This window comes from Nannobrachium achirus (assembly GCF_963921795.1).
Source record: "Nannobrachium achirus genome assembly, chromosome: 4".
Lineage (NCBI taxonomy): Eukaryota > Metazoa > Chordata > Actinopteri > Myctophiformes > Myctophidae > Nannobrachium > Nannobrachium achirus.
This window is the reverse complement of record NC_137813.1, coordinates 51428914-51448430: the sequence shown is the minus strand read 5'-3', so window position 1 is coordinate 51448430 and position 19517 is coordinate 51428914. Positions and strand designations below refer to the sequence as shown.

General features: G+C 40.4%; 3 protein-coding genes across 3 annotated transcripts; all 3 read right to left on the bottom strand.

Moving 5' to 3' along the window:
* Positions 1-1708: 1708 nt before the first annotated feature.
* On the bottom strand, positions 1709-9064 carry LOC308284189 (histone H3.2; the record flags this gene model as incomplete). The annotated part of the gene is made up of 3 exons (XM_080724739.1): positions 9035-9064; positions 7511-7571; positions 1709-2124 (listed from the first exon to the last, which is right to left on the bottom strand). The coding sequence occupies exon 3, from the start codon at positions 2117-2119 to the stop codon at positions 1709-1711; it is 411 nt and encodes a 136-aa protein (XP_080580865.1). The 5' UTR covers positions 2120-2124; positions 7511-7571; positions 9035-9064.
* LOC308283201 (histone H2A-like) lies at positions 2926-3309 on the bottom strand (the record flags this gene model as incomplete). The annotated part of the gene is made up of 1 exon (XM_080723581.1): positions 2926-3309. One exon carries the CDS (start codon positions 3307-3309, stop codon positions 2926-2928), a length of 384 nt encoding a protein of 127 aa, XP_080579707.1.
* A 3718-nt stretch (positions 9065-12782) lies between the features above and the next one.
* Positions 12783-19017, bottom strand: LOC308283593 (RAD52 motif-containing protein 1-like). The gene is made up of 7 exons (XM_080724030.1): positions 18832-19017; positions 17818-17997; positions 16256-16387; positions 15194-15347; positions 13959-14057; positions 13695-13774; positions 12783-12976 (listed from the first exon to the last, which is right to left on the bottom strand). Exons 1-7 carry the CDS (start codon positions 18934-18936, stop codon positions 12902-12904), a joined length of 825 nt encoding a protein of 274 aa, XP_080580156.1. The 5' UTR covers positions 18937-19017; the 3' UTR covers positions 12783-12901.
* Positions 19018-19517: the final 500 nt, after the last annotated feature.

Below are 19517 nucleotides of genomic sequence, written 5' to 3'. Positions count from 1 at the left end.
ATTTTGCAACCCATCTTTCACCCAGTGCCAATTGTCTAAACTCTAAAGTAATCCTGGGCGCTACGCTCCCTCAGCCAACCTGGGGAGAGCAACAGACTGAGCTCATGCTTCCTTCTATGCATGAGAAACTAAGTTGCTTCTTTTCACCTGACAGGGGGAGTTTCCCTGGTTGGACGTAGCGAGTGGAAGGACAGTTCCTTTCCCCTCCATCAGGCTGGCCAGGGGGAAGCAGTATAGAGACCAGGATTACTCCTTTTTTTCTCTCTTTTTTTTATATTTTTACCTTAGGTGACACGGGGAGAACATGCAAACTCCACATAGAAAGGCCCTTTTGCCAACACCACTTAGCACTGATGATGTGGAGGAGAAAACACGCCTCCAGCGGGAATCAAGCCCAGGATCTTCTAGCTGTGAGGCGACAGCACTACCAACTGTTTGGAAAATTCTGAATACGTTTGAATTGTTTTTACACAACTCTTCTCTCCTCGTCTGGGGTCTCTGGCACAAAAGGTTTTCAGGGTCTGTGGCCAAATACATATCAATTTGGGGGTCTTTAATATGAGAGTTTGAGAACCACTGCCTCTTATTGTATTGCATTGGACTAAGGCCGATTCTACAAAATGTGTTCTATTTTTTAACCCCCCAGAGGCAAAGATTTGAGCTAAATGTATAAAATAAAGTTTAAAGTGTAAAGTGACACCGATGCTTTATTTTTTATTTTTAAATAAACTTTGATGTCATCAAGTTGTACTTTACAATACAAACCCCAAAATCAATCCTCCAGTGCTAGGCAACACAGAAGGGGGGGAACTTTTTTTCTATTTCTACACAACTCATCTAAGTTATATTAATTACATAGTTCAATGTTGAAATGGGTGGTCTTCCCCTTTACATTCACACACATCAGCAATTGGCATGTAATTACATTAGAATAAAGTACAGAAAAATATACATTATGTTAAGGGCATTACTTTTTTCTTTTTAAATCCCTCCTTTTTTTCTCCACCTCAAGCCCCCAAAAAGGCCTTTAGATACAAAAAAATAAAACATAATATAGAAAAATAGAAATATAAGGTCAATACAAAAGACAAATTATAATGTCAAAATGTGCCACGGCTTTAGTATGTCCAAAGTTCTTCGTCTCTTCAGTTCAGTGACTATTTGTTTGAACACCACCTCTCCAGAGACGGCCTCCTGCTTAGTCAGATGCTTTCCAGGTCTACCGTTGTGCTCGAGATTATTCAACCCTCTCTGAAAGCTACTTGAGGCTAAAACATGTTTTTCATTGTTCTATTATAAACTAGCCTTTAATTAAATTAGGGTTAATTGTCCTATAGATGTAACATAACAATAAAGAGAGAAACCCATAGACTTACTGGACAGGCGAATGTATAAAATGACTGCATTACACCTGGTTCACAGACGGATGTCTGCAGGTATGCATGTACCATTGGTTTTGGGTCATTTCCATAAACAGAAAAGTAGCAAATTCACCCGAGACGTTAATAGACGAAGCTTTGTTTTTTAATCATGCAAACGTGCAGTACGTATTAATGTTATGTTGGTGATGTGGGGTTCACAAAGTTTTGTCAATATGTGGATGTCAACTTGTAAGCTCATAACATAGTGGTGGAATCATCTCTTTAAATAAAATGGATGGGTGGCTCTTAAAAGAGCCGTTTTGGGGTCCAGACAGTGACAAAGAAGTTTAAGCACGTTCTCCACGGATACGACGGGCCAGCTGGATGTCTTTGGGCATGATGGTCACCCTCTTGGCGTGGATGGCGCACAGATTGGTATCCTCGAACAGACCGACCAGATAAGCCTCGGCCGACTCCTGCAGAGCCATGACGGCGGAGCTCTGGAAGCGCAGGTCGGTCTTGAAATCCTGGGCGATCTCCCTCACCAGGCGCTGGAAGGGCAGCTTGCGGATCAGCAGCTCGGTGGATTTCTGGTAGCGACGGATCTCCCTCAGAGCCACTGTACCAGGGCGGTAACGGTGAGGCTTCTTCACTCCACCGGTTGCCGGCGCGCTCTTACGGGCCGCCTTGGTAGCGAGCTGCTTCCTGGGCGCTTTGCCGCCGGTGGATTTGCGAGCGGTCTGCTTGGTTCTTGCCATGGCTTCTTCTCAGTTAGTCGAGGTTAGAATGTGAGAACAGCGCAAACTGCTGCTTTTTATCCGTGTCTGCGAGACGCGCCGTCATTCTCTGATTGGTCAGTGGTCCTGACCTCCTTCTTTGGGGAGGTACCATAAGTCACTTGCTACCGATTGGTGGGGAACACTACACTTCACACAGGAGCTGATGTAATAGATAATACTATGGAATACTAGTTTCCACTTTCCAGCAAACTGAAAATGTGTGTCATGAGATGATATGAGAAGAAATAAACATTTCTACTTGAGTGACAAAATAACACTTGACACAAGGATGTTTTGTTGTATAAAGAATATGTATGCTGCATACACAATTCTTTATACAGTATGCATATCTTGTCTTTACACTCGTCTAATTCATTTTTCCAATTACATCAATGTGCTCAAAGATCTGCCATCATGGAGAATGAAGGCCTATTATGCTTATAGAAAGTCAATTAATCCCACAAATAAATACACCCACAGCATATATGCAGTTATGCTCAGTTATAATGTATTGTTGACTGAGAAGGCATCTTGTCTCAATACTTAACACAAATATGTGTTAAGATATAGTAGCATCAGTTTTCAATATGGACAATTAACTGAGGCACTATCCATGCATGCTATGCATACATTGCATACAAATAATAGTGTTATGTTCATTATGTACAAAATGAGCTTATATAAAAAGCACATTTTAAATAAATGGGGAAAATATTCTTTAAATTGATATAGTGGGTGGCTCTTAAAAGAGCCTTTGTGGGGTTTGTCAAACGAATGAAATGGGTTTATTTCTTAGCGGCTTTCTCGGTCTTTTTGGGCAGCAGAACAGCCTGGATGTTGGGCAACACACCGCCCTGAGCGATGGTCACTCCACCCAGCAGTTTGTTGAGCTCCTCGTCGTTGCGGACGGCCAGCTGGAGGTGACGGGGGATGATACGAGTCTTCTTGTTGTCCCTGGCAGCGTTTCCAGCCAACTCCAGGATCTCAGCGGTCAGGTACTCGAGCACAGCCGCCAGATAGACGGGAGCGCCGGCACCGACACGCTGAGCATAGTTGCCTTTACGCAGCAGCCTGTGGACACGACCCACGGGGAACTGGAGCCCAGCACGGGATGAGCGGGTCTTTGCCTTCGCCCTGGCCTTTCCGCCGGTCTTGCCTCTTCCTGACATCGTGTAGTTGGTTTTCTGGAGTAGTAGCTCGAAGAAATGTGCTGGTTGAGAGGCGCGCGAGACCTTTTATATCTTCGACTAAAGAAAGGAAAGGAGAGTCTGGGTGCGCCTCACCAATCACAACAAAGAATGAGAGCGCGGGCTGAGTGTGTTTGAGCTCCCCTCCAATCAGCAGTAGTGGCCTCATCGGTCGTCCCTATGGCTCCTCCCAGAGCCCTGCCCCCTGTCTAAAAGCTCTGAGGACGTAAGGGAGGACAGGCAGACCAGCAACCCCCCCCCCCCAGACACACATACAGGCATATGAATACATTCATTTTAAGCAGTAAAAAAGGCATATGAAAACAATCATACAGTAATTACACAATTATACTACTACATGTAAGGGCATTACTTCTCTTTTTTTCACTCCCTTTTTTTTACATTGAAGCCAAAAGGCCTATAAATACAAGAAAAAATAAAATAAAATAAAATAAATAGAAAATATAGAATATATGTATATGTATATGTATATATATATATATATATATATATATATATATATATATATATATATATATATATATATATATTATTATTATTATTATTATTATTTTTACAGTACTTTTTAAAGTGCCAAAAGGTGCCATGGCTTGAGTATTTTTTGTTTTGAGTCCAGTGTTCTTTGTCTTTTCAGTTCAGTTCTTATCTGCTTGAACACAACTTCCCCAGATATGGATTCCTGGTGAATCACCATGGCACATCTAGTGTTCCACAACTTGTTTACCACAGTGCAAATCACAGACCAATAAGTCATGATCCATGGCAGACATTTTTTCCTCAACACACCATACATAACAGCGTTATAAGTCACCTTGATTTTAAAACCGATGTGTGCCATCTTCCCCCAGACATATCTTGACCTCTGGCAGTCTACAAGCAGGTGTTCTATTGACTCATCGTCATTACAATTTCCCATTGGACATTTCACCCTTGTCACAAAGCAGCTCCATTTTACAACCGCTCTAACAGCTAGCCTCCTAACAGAGACAAGCCACATTACATCCCTCTTTTTTCAGATAGGTTTTTGCTCCATATATTTTTCAAGCACACCTGTTTCTGCACATCATCAAGGCCTTTATAGGGGAAGATGCCACCATACAGATCATCACAAATAATAGAATAAATATATTTACTTGACATTTCGACCCAGTCAATGTTCAGGTGTTCAGAGTTGGATAATAAATCCCTATACATTAATTTGTAATAAGGTACTGAGCTCCTTGCCTTACCCTTCTTTTTGGACCAGCTTAAAACCAATCCACAGAGCTTTCCTTTTAAAACCAGATGCAACATTTTTACAAAAATATTTTTTTAGTTTGAGCCCACAATCCACAGCCCCTAGCCCTCCATACTTTTTACTTTTATAGAGCAGGTCTCTTTTTGTCACCTCTCTAGTAGTTCCCCAAATAAAGTTAACCAAAGTTTTATTAATTTTTTTCAGAGTCTGGTCCTTGGGAGGAAAAATTGTTGCTAAGAAAAGCACCTTAGAAACAATAAATGACTTAATAATAATAATCTTAGTTCTGTAACAACAGGATTTGTTTTCCCATTTGTTTAATTCCTCCTTAATTTCTTTATCCTTTTTGTCCCAATTTCTTTTTTCCCCTTTTCTGCTTTTTAAATAAACTTTATTGAAAATGTTGCAGGTTTTACAATCATTTCAAGCAATCAAACAGGCATATGAATACAGTCATTTTAAGCAGTAGACTACAAAAATGCATATGAAAACAATCATACAGTAATTACACAATTATATTACTACATGTAAGGGCATTACTTCTCTTTTTTTTTCACTCCCCCTTTTTTTTACATTGAAGCCAAAAGGCCTATAAATACAAAAATATAAAATAGAAAAATATAGAATATATATATATATTTTTTTTCTTTCTTTTTTTTTAACAGTAATTTTTAAAGTGCCAAAAGGTGCCATGGCTTGAGTATTCTTTGTTTTGAGTCCAGTGTTCTTTGCCTTTTCAGTTCAGTTCTTATCTGCTTGAATACAACTTCCCCAGATATGGATTCCTGGTTTTCCATCGCCCAACACCACACCACTCCACACCACCTACTTGTGCCAGGTTTTCCACTACAAGGACCTGGGTAGAGTGGTGTTAAAGTAGTACTAAACGTGGTACTAAAACATATCCAATCCAGAGTAGGTCTGAGCTATAGGCTAAACAGGGCCAAACAATTCATAATGACTGATCACTCACTGACTTTTCATTTAGAACACCAGGATATAGTTGTAATACATGATAATAGATGGTATTGTACTATAACCACTATTATAATCTATTATAGTGTATTATAAATTATCATAGTAATACGTTAATTCTTTATAGTGTATTATAATCACAGTTATAATACATTATAGTGTATTATAATTAGGATAGTTGTAATATAAATTTATATTGTATTATAATCACATTTAATAGGGGTACTTTTGTGTAATGGAAAATCTATGTGGTGCAGTGTTTGTGGTGTAGTGTGGTGCTAAAGCTGCAGTCGAAAAGAGGCTAAATCACCTATACTCCACTCTGATGATTGTCTCCACCAGCCGAAGGCTGAGGGAGAGTATGTTTTCCCCTCCGTCCGTGTGTCCGTCCGTCCGTGCGTCCGTCCGTCCGTGCGTGCGTCCTCGCAGTTTGTGAGCGCCAAATCTCAGTCGCCGTTGGCCCGGTCGCTGCCAAAGTGAGCACACACATTCCCTGGATGCCAATCTAGAACCTCTGCCCTAAATTTTTTCAAATGGGCCTTTTCTAGCGCCAACTAGTGGTCGATGTTTGCTAAACACATTTCTGGGCACTACTCTTACAGATTTTGTCCAAAAATCTACAAATCGGTAGGCAATATCTCGACAGTCATGTGATCGACACGGATCGGTCCGATTTTGCATATTCCATCCTGATTGGCTAAAATTGGCTTCCAAAGTTTGTGGGATTGAGCCGTTTTGAACAAAATGCCTCAAATCACAAACGCAAAGTGCAATTATCATGAAATCGCGCACACACGTTCCCACTAGGCCGAGGAAGAAATGCCACTTAATTATTTTTTAATCTGCCTCATGGTGGCGCTATAACAGCCCGATTTGTGGTTTTACCTATAACTCCACCGATCAGTTTCAAACTTTGTAAGCGCACTCCCTAGAGGCTAAGGATAAACCTTTGCCCTGCATTTTTCACATCAGCCTTTTATAGCGCCACCTTTGGGCCGACTTATGTAAAACACATTTTTGGATATTACTCCTTGAGATTTTATCCAAAAATCATGCAAATCGGTACACAGTATCTCTATAGTCATGTGATCAAGTCCGATCCGTCTGATATTTCACATTCCATCCTGATTGGCTAATATTAGCTTCCAAAGTTTGCAGGATTGCTCCGTTTTTGAACAAAATGCCTCAAATCATCAACGCAGCCTGCGATTACCGTGACATTTGCCACACATATTCCCACTAGGTCAAGGAACAAATGCTACCTTTTTAACATTGTCCTGTTATAGCGCCACCAGCAGGTAGACTTTAGCAAAACACATTTTTGGAACACAATGCTTGAAATCATGCATGCAGCGTCCGATTGCCATGAAAGATCTAAGGTGAAGAACATATGCCACCCTTTTTACATTGGCCTATTATACAGTAGCACCACCAGGACGCACGGCCTGGTGGAGACCTGTGCTCGGAAGAGCACTGCTTCTAGTTTGAACTGTAGCAGATCATCTTGACCAAATGTTCCAACGGAATAGCTTTTGGTTTAGTTTGCTTTTATTACTGCTGCCATTGCTTTCTTGTTTGATTGATGTACTTTATAGATATTATACATTCTCTAATGAGGCCCATTATTGTGTTGACTTGACTGTTAACTTTAACTCACCATTCCAATAGTTTGAGTGCAAGTCCATTTCAATGTATCATCACTCCATTACTGTTGAAACAAATGGAAAATAAATGTGCCTTGTGTATATTAAAATTTCGTTTTTAAGGTAAGTACATCTATGGTGCTTGATGTTGGTGTTGAAATAAAAGCATGTCAACATGTTTTGTGACTTGAGACTGGATTCTGTGTGCTGCATGATGTCACTGCTCTAAAAAGACAGTAAAGGGGGCCCCCTTGTGACCGAAGAGGGAAGTATACTGTATGTGTAATACAGTATAAAAAAATCAAACCTCGGTTCGAAGTGGAGCGGTGAATCTGTGTGTGTGTGTGTGTGTGTGTGTGTGTGTGTGTGTGTGTGTGTGTGTGTGTGTGTGTGTGTGTGTGTGTGTGTGTGTGTTCAGGATTACAATTTTGAGTGAATTATTTTCTTTCTTGTATCTCTTTATCTTGCAGCAGATATTAGTCTTTTATGGATTGTAAAGGATAGGCAAAGATATGCATTGTGCTTCAGACTATTCCTTTTTTGGTCATTGCATACTTTTAATTTATGATTATGATTTTTATGTTGTAAGCTGACACAAGTGTGTTTGATTCATTGTAAACAAAGACCTAAATGCATTTGTACAACATGCAATACAGTAGTTGACCTTGTTGCATTTGTGTGCCCCCCATGGGCAGAAGAGAAAGCACTTTTGGACATGCATGCTATTCAAATGTGGGGTTGATTCATTCACCAACTCTTAACCAGAGCAAATAAAGGCAACATTTATACCACACAAGGCAACGAGATTATTTGAATTTGCCTTTTTGTAGAACTTCAAAAACATCAGTTGGGGAGCTCTAGATGCATCACTCAAGTCATCACCGTCCTTGCCAATATACGAAAAAGAAAGACAAAGAAAATATCTTATTTCTTTCTCACTATAGACAATATGATTTAGTTTACTTTTAACCACATGAGTTTTGAGTTTTCTTTCCAAATGTGTTTATTTTTTTTTAAATCTTCCACTGAGCCAGAGAAACATATTTAAATCTTTCAGCTTATATGTGTTATGTTTCTCAGGTTAAATGCATGTGTGTCTATTAATTCAAATTAAATGTATAGAAAAGCTGAAATGATTACCCCTCAAGCTGATTGCAGGTGATTTGGCACCACTTTATCTGAAATGGTTTTGAATATTTATCCGAGTGTCTTTTGATCAGTTCAGTTACCTTGAATTGACTAATACAGTATTCATAACGTCCTTCACATTAAAACTTGATATGATATAAGACCATGTTCAACATCCCCTTAATTAGATTCATGTTGTGGTGGCTGAATTTCATAAATTGCCAAATATATGTATTTTTGTGTATTTGTATGCCTTCCATTCAATCATTCAATCACTCATTCAATACTAGTCATCACACATTTCACACCAACGTAAACCATTCTAAGTCTTTGGCAGATGTTAAACCCAACAGCTGATTGTGGACACAACGGAAGGACTGTGACATCCACTCTCTCTGTCTTTGTGTCAGCATAATTATAATCTGTACTTCTATCACTATGTATGTGTTGCCCTTATCTTTAGTACCTGTCATTATATTGCCATTCAGAATAGAGAATAGCATCTCATTGAGAGTGGACTGTGAGAACTGACTGTTTAAGTGTAAATGCTGTTTCTGTTCCTGAATCTTCCTTATAAATTGCCAGCATGTCTCCCAGAGTCCCAGACTACATTATATTGTCAGTTTATAAATTATCCTCATCTGACTCCAGCTTGAACCCCTTAGTTGAGAGAGAGAGAGAGAGAGAGAGAGAGAGAGAGAGAGAGAGAGAGAGAGAGAGAGAGAGAGAGAGAGAGAGAGATGAAACAGGGACCCCTTGGCTGAGAGAGATGAAACAGGGACCCAGCTGAGAGATAAAGATGTAGCAGGGACCCCTTAGCTGAGAGAGAGATGAAGCAAGGACCCCTTAGCTGAGAGAGAGAGGAGAGATGGAGCAGGGACCCCTCAGCTGAGAGAGAGATGAAGCAGGGACCCCTTAGCTGAGAGAGAGAGAGAGAGAGAGAGAGAGAGAGATGAAGCAGGGACCCCGCTCAAATATATTGGGTCAAATTGTGTTGCAAACCTTTTCATAGTTTTCATAGACTTCAAAGACTTGCTTCATACATCAGTGTTGGATTCATGTTAACGTGTATCCATAGCCAACCAGCTGATCCAGAATAGGCCCATGTCTGGGCTGCTGCTGTTGTGTGAGACGTTGTGGTGAAAGCTAAAACAACAACATTCCCCAATGAGTGTCGCTCCAGTTCAAACATGTCGATGTCACGGACTGTGCAGAACTTTACATATTGGCTTCATGCGTCATCATCAGCCCAGTTCTGCTGTTGTTTTTCTAACAGGCAGGTGGCGGATGGCGGAGTGGCATGCATATCAATCATCAGTATTTGAATGTCACACACAAATCAGTGTTACCTGATTCATTCTGTTATGTAGGCTACATGAGCACTTTAAAACCCACACATTGGATAGCCTATAAATAATAATAAGTGTAATAATAATAACAACAATAATGATAATGATAAATATATTATTTGTAAACACCTTCTTTTTCCCCTATGAGATACATTAATCCATCACAAAGAAATAAGACAGGAGAGTTCAGGTTCAGAGTGAGAATGGAATGTTTACTATGGAGAGAGAGAATTCAAGACAGGTACAGTACAGAAATAATGGTTCAATGGTTCGTGCTCTCTCTGACAAGTGATGTTTTGACATGAGTATAAGTATGGTCATTTGGTCAGTCAGTGGATGACGTTTCAACAGTTCATAGGATATGTTTCTTGTCCACAAATGACAAGACAAAGAGTATACAGTAGCAAAGAGTTCATATAGGTTCCTGAAGAGATGTCCTTCGCTGGTGTCTGCATGACACCAGGCTGAGCCTTATAAACCAAAACAATTCTCATTGTTTTTGGTACAGGCTCCATGGCAGTAGATAAGGCTTCATTTCTACCAGACAGAAGCCTGGCCTTGTGGGTACTGTACATGACATGGCACAGTCACGAGCTGTGGGGTCAGGTGGTCAGTTAGTCATCAATATGTATTGATAAAAAGATGATATAAACCACAACAAAATACCTAACAAATAATAATAATAATAATAATAATAACGGTTAGTGTTAGATCTGCTTGTAAATGCTTGTAAGAGCAAGTTTTACAAGCAGTAGGCTACAGTGGAAGGACTGGCTGATTGATTGATTGATGGATTGATAAGTTGTCCTGCTTATGAACTACTTTTAATGTGTTCATTTTATATCTACATTATGATTGTGATTGGAAATATAATTAAAATCTAATAAGAAAACACATGTTGCTGACTGTATTGTCTGAGGGAACCACAAATAGCATTTGTTTATTTGTTAGGATCCCCATTAGCTGTGCCCTAAAGCACAGCTAGTCTTCCTGGGGTCCTCATATAAAAGCAGTACATACATTTAAAAAACATACATTTGAAACATTCATACATTTAATCAATCATACAAAGTCAATGTAAAAACATATATAAAACTAATTAAAAAGCATTAAACGTTCCTCCAATACATCCTAAAACAGATATTTTCCCAGGTGTTTCTTTATTGTCTGTTTGAACAGTGATTTCTGTGTCAGTTTGGTCATTGGCAGTGGCAAAGTATTCCAAGTTTCCATTTCTCTGTATTCTACTGTTCGCTTCAAATAGTTTGTGTCTGGTTTGGGAAGTGAAAACCAGCCTTGTGTTGCCTGTCTAGTGGCATATGTATGACTCCAAATAGTTTTTTAGCGGACTGTACCTAAATAATGGTGATTTGGATTGTAAGACCTTCCATGTTGAGAATATTATTGCGGCAGTAATTTTGTCTTCAACTTTTAGCCATTGTAAATCGAGATGCATGGTGATGATGTTAGTTCTGAATGGACACTGGAGAGCAAGACGTGCTGCCTTGTTCTGCACTAATTGGAGTTTGCTTAAATCTTTCCAATTTTCAATACTTTTACTTCTACTTCATTACATCTAAGTGGATGTACAATGTGACTACATATTTTTCTCCACTACAATTATTTGAACATTTTAGTCACTACTCACTAGTATATACTGTATATAGTATGGATTTTGATTACCGGTATTATAAAAAAAAAACATCCACTTCAGCCATATACATTTTGGCCATTTGAAAATAGCTGATCTACAATCAAAGTATTTTTTATACATTTTTAACTTGTAAAAGGGGACATTCTTCACAATGACTGATACTTTAAGTATGCTGATTGCCATGAAAGGCAGAGGAAGAAAAGACACCCTTTTCACATTGGACTATTATTATAGCAGCACCAGGAGGTCACAATATAACCTACCTGACCTGGCGGAGACCTGTACTCTCTCTGAGGAGCACTTTTTCTAGTTCAAGCATGTTTTAATTAAGCAATATTACGCATGAGGGCGTGTGTTATCGTGAATATCGGTGGCACGCCTGCATCTGCGTTGCTGCAGGAATGAGCAGACGGCGAGTTCTATAGGCAGTGCAGAAGTGCCGATAGTCACAATAACACACACCCTCAAGTGTAATATTGCAATTATACAACAGCTGTCATAAAAAAAACACATCAACTTCATTTCATTGTAATTAATATTCAATAGAAATGTGTATTTTTTAATGCCAGATTTCGCTACTACGTCTCTGAATTTCACATACTTAAACATTTCAAAATATTGTATTTTTTAACATTTTGGAAATGTCTCTCCTTCACTTTTCATTTCTACCCAAGACACAGCAGACAACATTTTGCACAGGCAAATAGCTGTCATGTCTGTTTTCTTCAACAGTGTGGCTCATTCTGCCCTCTAGTGAAACTAAGAAATCATTACAGAACACTGGAGGCCCAGCCACATGCACTGTTTTTATTTTGACCTATTTTGGACCCATTCCATAGAGAAAGACTCTGGACTAGAGGTCACTGTTTGTACCAATAACATACAAATGGTCACTGTCAGAACAGTCCTCTTACCCATGCACATAATTTCTTATTTGTATGACACTTTGTTTACATAACATGGCTCCGGTCTCGACTGATTCTATTAAAGCAAAGTGGGAGGCGGAGCTAGGCATACAGCTGACTGAAGACATCTGGAATGGGAGTCTGGAACACATACATACCTGTTTGATTAATGTGAGACATTGCTAATTCATAGACAAAATTCGGTGCACTTCTCAAGCCTATATTCAGGCCAGGTTCTGGACATCAAGGTATCAGATAATGGATGGAGAAGAACGCCCGCACACTGTTTATATTCTCCAAAAACGTACTTTTATTATAGGCAACTGCAACGTTTCAACTTTACGTCTTCATCAGGCAAGAATGTTTTTTCCTCATAATTATTATGAGGAATGTACGGTACATATAGACTATTTGTTCTTTTTCATTGTATTGTATTTTCCTTTTGTGTGTGTGTGTGTGTGTGTGTGTGTGTGTGTGTGTGTGTGTGTGTGTGTGTGTGTGTGTGTGTGTGTGTGTGTGTGTGTGTGTGTTTCTGTTTAAAACATAAGGAAGCACTGTTTACTGTTTGTTTTGAAAATGCTTGACAATTTTGAAAGTGCTTGACAATAAAAATATTTGAAACAAAATAAAAAAAAGACAACGTCTCTCGTCTCTCTCTGTCTTCAGGACACTGTCAGTTCCCAATCTTCTTCTTCCTCCTGCTGTGGGTTCAAATCACTCCAGGAGACTTCATTTACCTGTGAGAGAGGCAGCGAGAGAACGTTCACTACAGTCCAGCGAACTCTTTGATCCCTGTTAAGGGTCTATCAATCGATTTAACCACATGAACCCTAGTGAAGATCTACAAGTTCACAACATGTGGACAAAAAGGGCCTGGTATTATTGGTATAGAGCCCTGAGGGACTCCGGTCAACAAACTATATAGGGTTTAAGTGTAACTGTTTTACTGCCCCAACCCGAGGATCCCCCGAAAAAAGCCGTTGGTCCTCTCCGCCAGGCAAGAGGAACCAGAGAATTTGATATGCTTTAATCAATATAAAACAATCAAAAGTATGATCGCTGATCGGCCATTTCTATGTACTCCAGAGACGGTGTGACCGGTCCCATTTGAACTACGGAGTACGGACCATATTACCATGGCAACCGGAGACCGGAAGCGGATATGTAAGTCCCTCTAATCGTCTAATGGGACCGTTTTCTCACTGGGTAGTGGGTAAACAAAGCGGTGGCTAACTAGAGAACGGAGCGACCGTTCGGCAAGCAGATGTTTTTGTTTTGGAGCTGTGAACGACGCGCATACGCATGATGCATGGTCCGTGCACAATGGACATGATCGCGCCCACGTTAAAAGGTAAACAAAGGCTGGCAGTCAGCTAAAAGTAGATTTTTATTTAAGGCAGAGACTGATGACAAAATGGAAATGCAGAGATATGTATGAAAAAGAGAAAGAGAGACCTGGATTTCCCCCTCTGGGTTATCTTCAGGTTGGAGCTGGTCCCTGTCCTCTCTCAACTCAATCAGCACCTTACCGTTACCTAGCAACAGTGAGGAAAACAGACAGTCACAACTTATAACACAGAATTGTTAACTGATAGACAATATTGGCTACAGTCACGTGACCACACACGTTATTGGCCGTCTAAACATTTCCATATAGCATACATGTGGCAAAATAATTTGTGTGAGGTAGTAGTTGTACAGTAATAGTGGTATCAGTACCTAGCATGATCACTAGCACAGTGCTGAAAGCCTGGACAACGGCCTTATCTCTCACCCATCTCTGGAGCTTACGACGCTTCTGGCCACATATCTCAGGACCTAGACAGACAGAGATCACACAAATCAGTCAAGTTTTCTGGACATTCCAAGAAACATTTCCTTCGGTAGTCTTGCTTCCTGTCCTATTATTGTCACTGTCATTCAGAAATATTCTATTAAAGTAATGATAAAAGAAAAAGAGCACACTGCCGTGTGCAGAGAAAACTGCTTAAAGGCGGGTAAAAAGAGTTGGTCCGAAACGGAACAGACAAAAGAACGGGCTGCGGGCCGATATGTCGGCCAAACAGATATATTGGTCAGGCTCTAATCAAGAACAAGAAGTCCTCATTAGCAACCCATCCCTCCCCATAAAGAAAAGAACTGGGCGCTCGGAAGCATAAAGAAAAAAGTGGTGAAGGTGCTCTTTGGTGGGGAACTGAATGATCATGAAAAAGAGAAAACCAAGGCACTCTTCTAAATGTTAAATAGCCTTTAATAAGTATTGGCTAAATCATAATTGAAAGAAAGGGTTAAAAGTGGGATCACCCACGCGTTTCGGCTCTTTTGAGCCTTCCTCATCCCTCCCCATCCTCTTCTCCTCTAAGGTTCCCTTAAATGATCTTCCACTCTGAAGTATTACATTTCCACCAGTATTTACAATAATAATAATGCTCTATGTACAAGCAAATATGTTGGTTCGTAAATTTCACCATTGTACTACTGATGTTAAGGTAAACTGTTTGGAGCTTACTGGTCCCCTCTACATACAGCCCCTCTTGTGGGTGAAGTATAAGAAAGAGAGCTTACGGAAGCTGCAAGTAGCCTACAATGACTGCCTTCGAATTATGTTGAAGAAACGCAGGAGCACAAGAGCCAGTGAGCTCTTCTGTACTTTGGGTCTCACCACCTTCATGGCTCTGTTGAGGAACCTGACCTACAAGTTCATGTGCAGACTGGATCACTCCTTGAATGGATTCATTGGACAGCTGACAGACCCTGGCCGTAGTTCTGTCAGGTACAGTACATGTCTACCATTAGAGGACGCTGGCATTAGTGCCTCTTTTAGCTCCTGTGGGGCTGGGTAAATGTACCGTTTCTCTTTTTTTACTTTTCGTAAAGTATTGTCTTTACGCTATGGGCCTTGAGCCTGTAATAAAAGTGTATATATAATAATTGTCTCCTTCCTCACTGCCTACCAGTGTTATTAAAGGTCTCCTCCACCACAGCGACTCCTCGGCTGGTTGCTCCATATTGAGGGAAGGACAGCTCCACCAGACAGCCGTAGCGAAGAGTCTTCTCCTCCTGGCTTCTGCTCTGATCATCCTCTGAATCACCTGACAGCTCCTTCAGCTGAGGACGAGAAATGTGAAATAAAGAAAAGGAAAACGAGAAGTCAAAAAATGTTGGCTTTTAACATCTCTTCAATACAATTGGATTTATTCGTCTTTTCTCCTCTGCTTCACTAAACAAATTTAGGGTGATTGAAATGAAAAGGGAAAAGTGTCTGCATATACAAATGTAAAATGTATCGATAGCATAATTGCGACAGAAGGTCACAGTTTAGTTGTGACCGAAGGTTGCAGTTTAGTATGTGAAACGGCACATACTGACTCCGTCTGGACATGAACACTTCGGTCTATGTTTTTTCCGCTCTGACATCATCCTCTGACATCACTCTGATGTAAGGGGAAACACTCTAACAGAATGGGTTTGCGAATCTGACATCACACTCTGACTTCACTGTGATGTCAGGGGAACCACACTAACAGAATCCCTTTTATGCCCAGCCCATACATGGAGATCCCTGATGTCATCAATATTAAGCCCATATCTAACAGGACTTCATATGGGAATGCCCATATATGGAGGCCACATACCACACTAACAGAATACATATAATGTATGGCCAAGACAGCCCATATCTGTGTGGCTGGTTCTACATACAGGGATCTCCATGCATGGGCATAAAAGGGATTGTATGTGTGATGTCAGATGTCATAGATGTCATAGGACTTTCACATAACGAATAACTGAGTAAGCATGTTTGGGCTCTCACAGCATATCTCCATATACAGTACATGGATCTCCATATATGGGTACCAGGGGTCTCCATATATGGGTAACTGGTCCGATATACATCACTGGCCAGACGGCCAAAACATGGCGTGACTGTCACCATGAGGTGACAGATAAACATAAAAAGGAGATTCAAGGTTCATCCTCGACAGCAACGATGAGCATCAGCTTAACGTGCTTACAGTCAGGATGCGGGTGCACCACCCGTTGAAGCCCAGGCAGTGATTGGCTAGTTCCTGGCAGCGTGCGTGACTCAGTGGCTGGATGTTGTGAGGGTTTGAATAGGTGGGGTTTTGCTTGGTGCTCAGCCGGACCTGAAACATACACACAATGGTTAGGGCTGTCACAATTATTACATAATCGTCTAATCACGATTATTTTACATGATAGCTATTATTTTTCATAATCGTCATAATCATTTCCATGTTAAAGAATAGGAAAACAAGTCAAAAATAGTGGAAATAGCAGATCTACAAGCTCGACGCGTTGTGAGCTTGTAGATCGGCTATTTCTACTATCAATGTTATTTTTTTAAGTAGTAAGTTGTCAAATGTCAGTAATTTCTTTGTGTATTTAGGTTATATGTCATGTCTGCCATGTGCAACTTCAAAGCCTACAAGCCAAACAGAAATGTAATTGTCAACAACAAAAACACAATTAAATCGTCAATCGCAATTATTTGAGTGACAATTAATCGTCATGTAAAATGTCATAATCGTGACAGCCCTACACAATGGCATAATGATGTGTTCCTGGCTCTTGACCCAGATGCCCCCCTCCCCTCCAATCATAGCCAGGCCTTCATTAACTATCCTAAATCCAACTACAGTACGTCTCTTTCTCTGTCCACCACTTTAAAAAGAGGTGAATCCTATGGTTCTATTGTGAGGAGGACGTGAAAATCAGACTTTCCGTGTGTCAAGAGCCGGTAGCTTAGAATCAGTTAACTAGGGGCACTGGCACTCACTGCTGGAAAACTTATCTGAAAATAGTTGCAAAATAACATAAAATATAAAACTAAATAGTTTCAATCTGGAGCCCGAGTTGAGATGCTGGGAGTGAATGAATGACAGATGGGACATGCAGGTGTACATGTATATATTTATGTTGAACCCTGGTCTCCTGCGTCAAAAGCCAACATCTTAACCACTAGCCAAAAGGGGAATTCCCCACCTGCGTGAAGTTGGCACCCCATATGATGAAAACATATATAAAAATGGTGTCATTATTTAGTGCTGAATTTGTGCTGAATTGTGCCGTAAATTTTATAATTTGTGCTGGTATCATTTTTGAGATATTTCAAGTTATAGTTTTGCTGAGCCTTGCACCCCCAAGTTTTTGGCTCCAAATCGGGAAAAAAGGGTCTCATTCTTTAGTGCTGGATGTGCTCTAATTTGTGCCGTTGAAATCATCAATTGTGTTTTTATATATATTTATATATATATATAAATATTTGTATGGTTAAGAATTGCAGATTTAGCAGCATTACAGTGGTATGGTCAGCAGAGGGCGATAGAGATAACGGTAGAACATAGGAGTAGAACAGTGGTGTTACGTAGAATAACTAAAAAGTGATAGCAGCACAAATTATAAAATTTACGGCACAATTCAGCACAAATTCAGCACTAAAGAATTTGTATATATGTTTTCATCATATGGGGTGCCAACTTCACAGAGGTGAATTCTCCCCCTAGTCGCAGACACACACAAACAGAAAAACACGATTTGTTTTCTAGTCTTTTACCTTTACTGGGGTGCTTTGGAACAGTGTCCGTTTATCAGTGGACCGCTGTGCCTTGGAGGCTTGGACTGCAGAGTAGAACTTGACCAGGGCGTAGAAGCCGGGATGGGCCACCGCTGCATTGGGACACACCTTGAGCAGGTACAGAGGACCGAAGGACAAGAACACCGACCATAACCTCTCCTGGATAATGCAGGGAATTAGAGTTACACGATTATGGTTGTGATTTACATTATGACAATTTTTCAGTTTCAGTTTTTTCAGTTTTTTTTGTGATGACGTCACAATCGGCAGATGACGTCACAATCGGCAGCAAATCTGGATAGCCTGTTTTGAGAACCCGTGGGATACTTTTAACCTTCGCCTTCTCAAAACCAGAGAAAGACACAACGGTCAGAAATGGGACTTTGTGAGGTTAGAAGGTGCTAGTGGGACCCCAAAAAAAGGTTTTAAAATAGGAAAAGTGAATTTCATGGTGTATCACCTTTAAACAAAATGTGCATAGTGTTCCATGTGTATGAATGCACCTAAACACTAAACAGTGCATCTAAGTGACAATAAAGTGAATTTGAAATCTAAATATGATCTATTATATTAATCTCAATTGTGCTTGTTATGTGTATTTAGGTTTCTGTTCAAATCAAACACAAGTAGGCTACTACAACACAAGTGATTTCACCAGTTAGCTGTAAAGGCCCCTAGAACGGCTGATATTCCATACATTACATGTATTCCCTGTAGTATACTAAATGTAATAATAATTGTTACAATTATGACAATTATTATTCAGTGCAATTTCTTTCTTTTTTTTTCTTCTTTTTTTTCAAATGCATTTAGTAGCCTAATGGGTTTTATATCTGTGTTCACAGATTGAAACGCGGGGTGAAGCCGGTTGGGGGCGCTGTTATGCCAAATCCATATTCAAAACAGTACCAAACGAAATCCCTATAAGCCCTTATAAGCTATAGTTAAACTACAACAAAGAGACCTAAACCCATTAAGATGTGTGTGACTTACATAGATGAAAGCCTCGGTGAAGGACGGCTGGATGTCCCAGACAAACAGAGTCTTGTTGTTCTCCACAGGAACTCGGAACTCTATGATGTCCACCTCCGGATCCATTTTTAGTCCTACAATGACAGTGTTTTACTCCACGAGTACCGCCTGTGACCTACAATGTTCATGTTACAAACGGTTACATTGTCGTCGTTCTCCAGACTCCAGGGCAAGTAGCTTTCAGAGCTCAACACTCATAACTGCAGCGAACTGAAATGTTTCCTTTCACACAAAGTCGTCATATGTATCCTCTCCACTCTAGGAGTTTCCACTGGTCTACTCTAGATGCACGTATCGTGTTTACTGTTTAGACAAGCATGTTGAGAGCGCTGCTGAAAGACGCGAGACACGATGAGGATTTTCAATAATTTCTCTGCAAGTCTTTACTTCCGTAAACAAGCGTTTACCGCGCTGACAGCCTTGTACCGTGGTAGCCAATGGGGTTGTAACGGGCAGGGCACACGTTGTCGCGACCAATGAAAACGCACGCACGCACGAACACGCACGCGCGCGCGCGCACACACACACACACACACACACACACACACACATACACACACACACACACACACACACACAGAGGAGCAACACGAAGAGAACACAGCCTCGTGAAGTTCTTCTCAAACGTTTTAATTTCACAGACACAC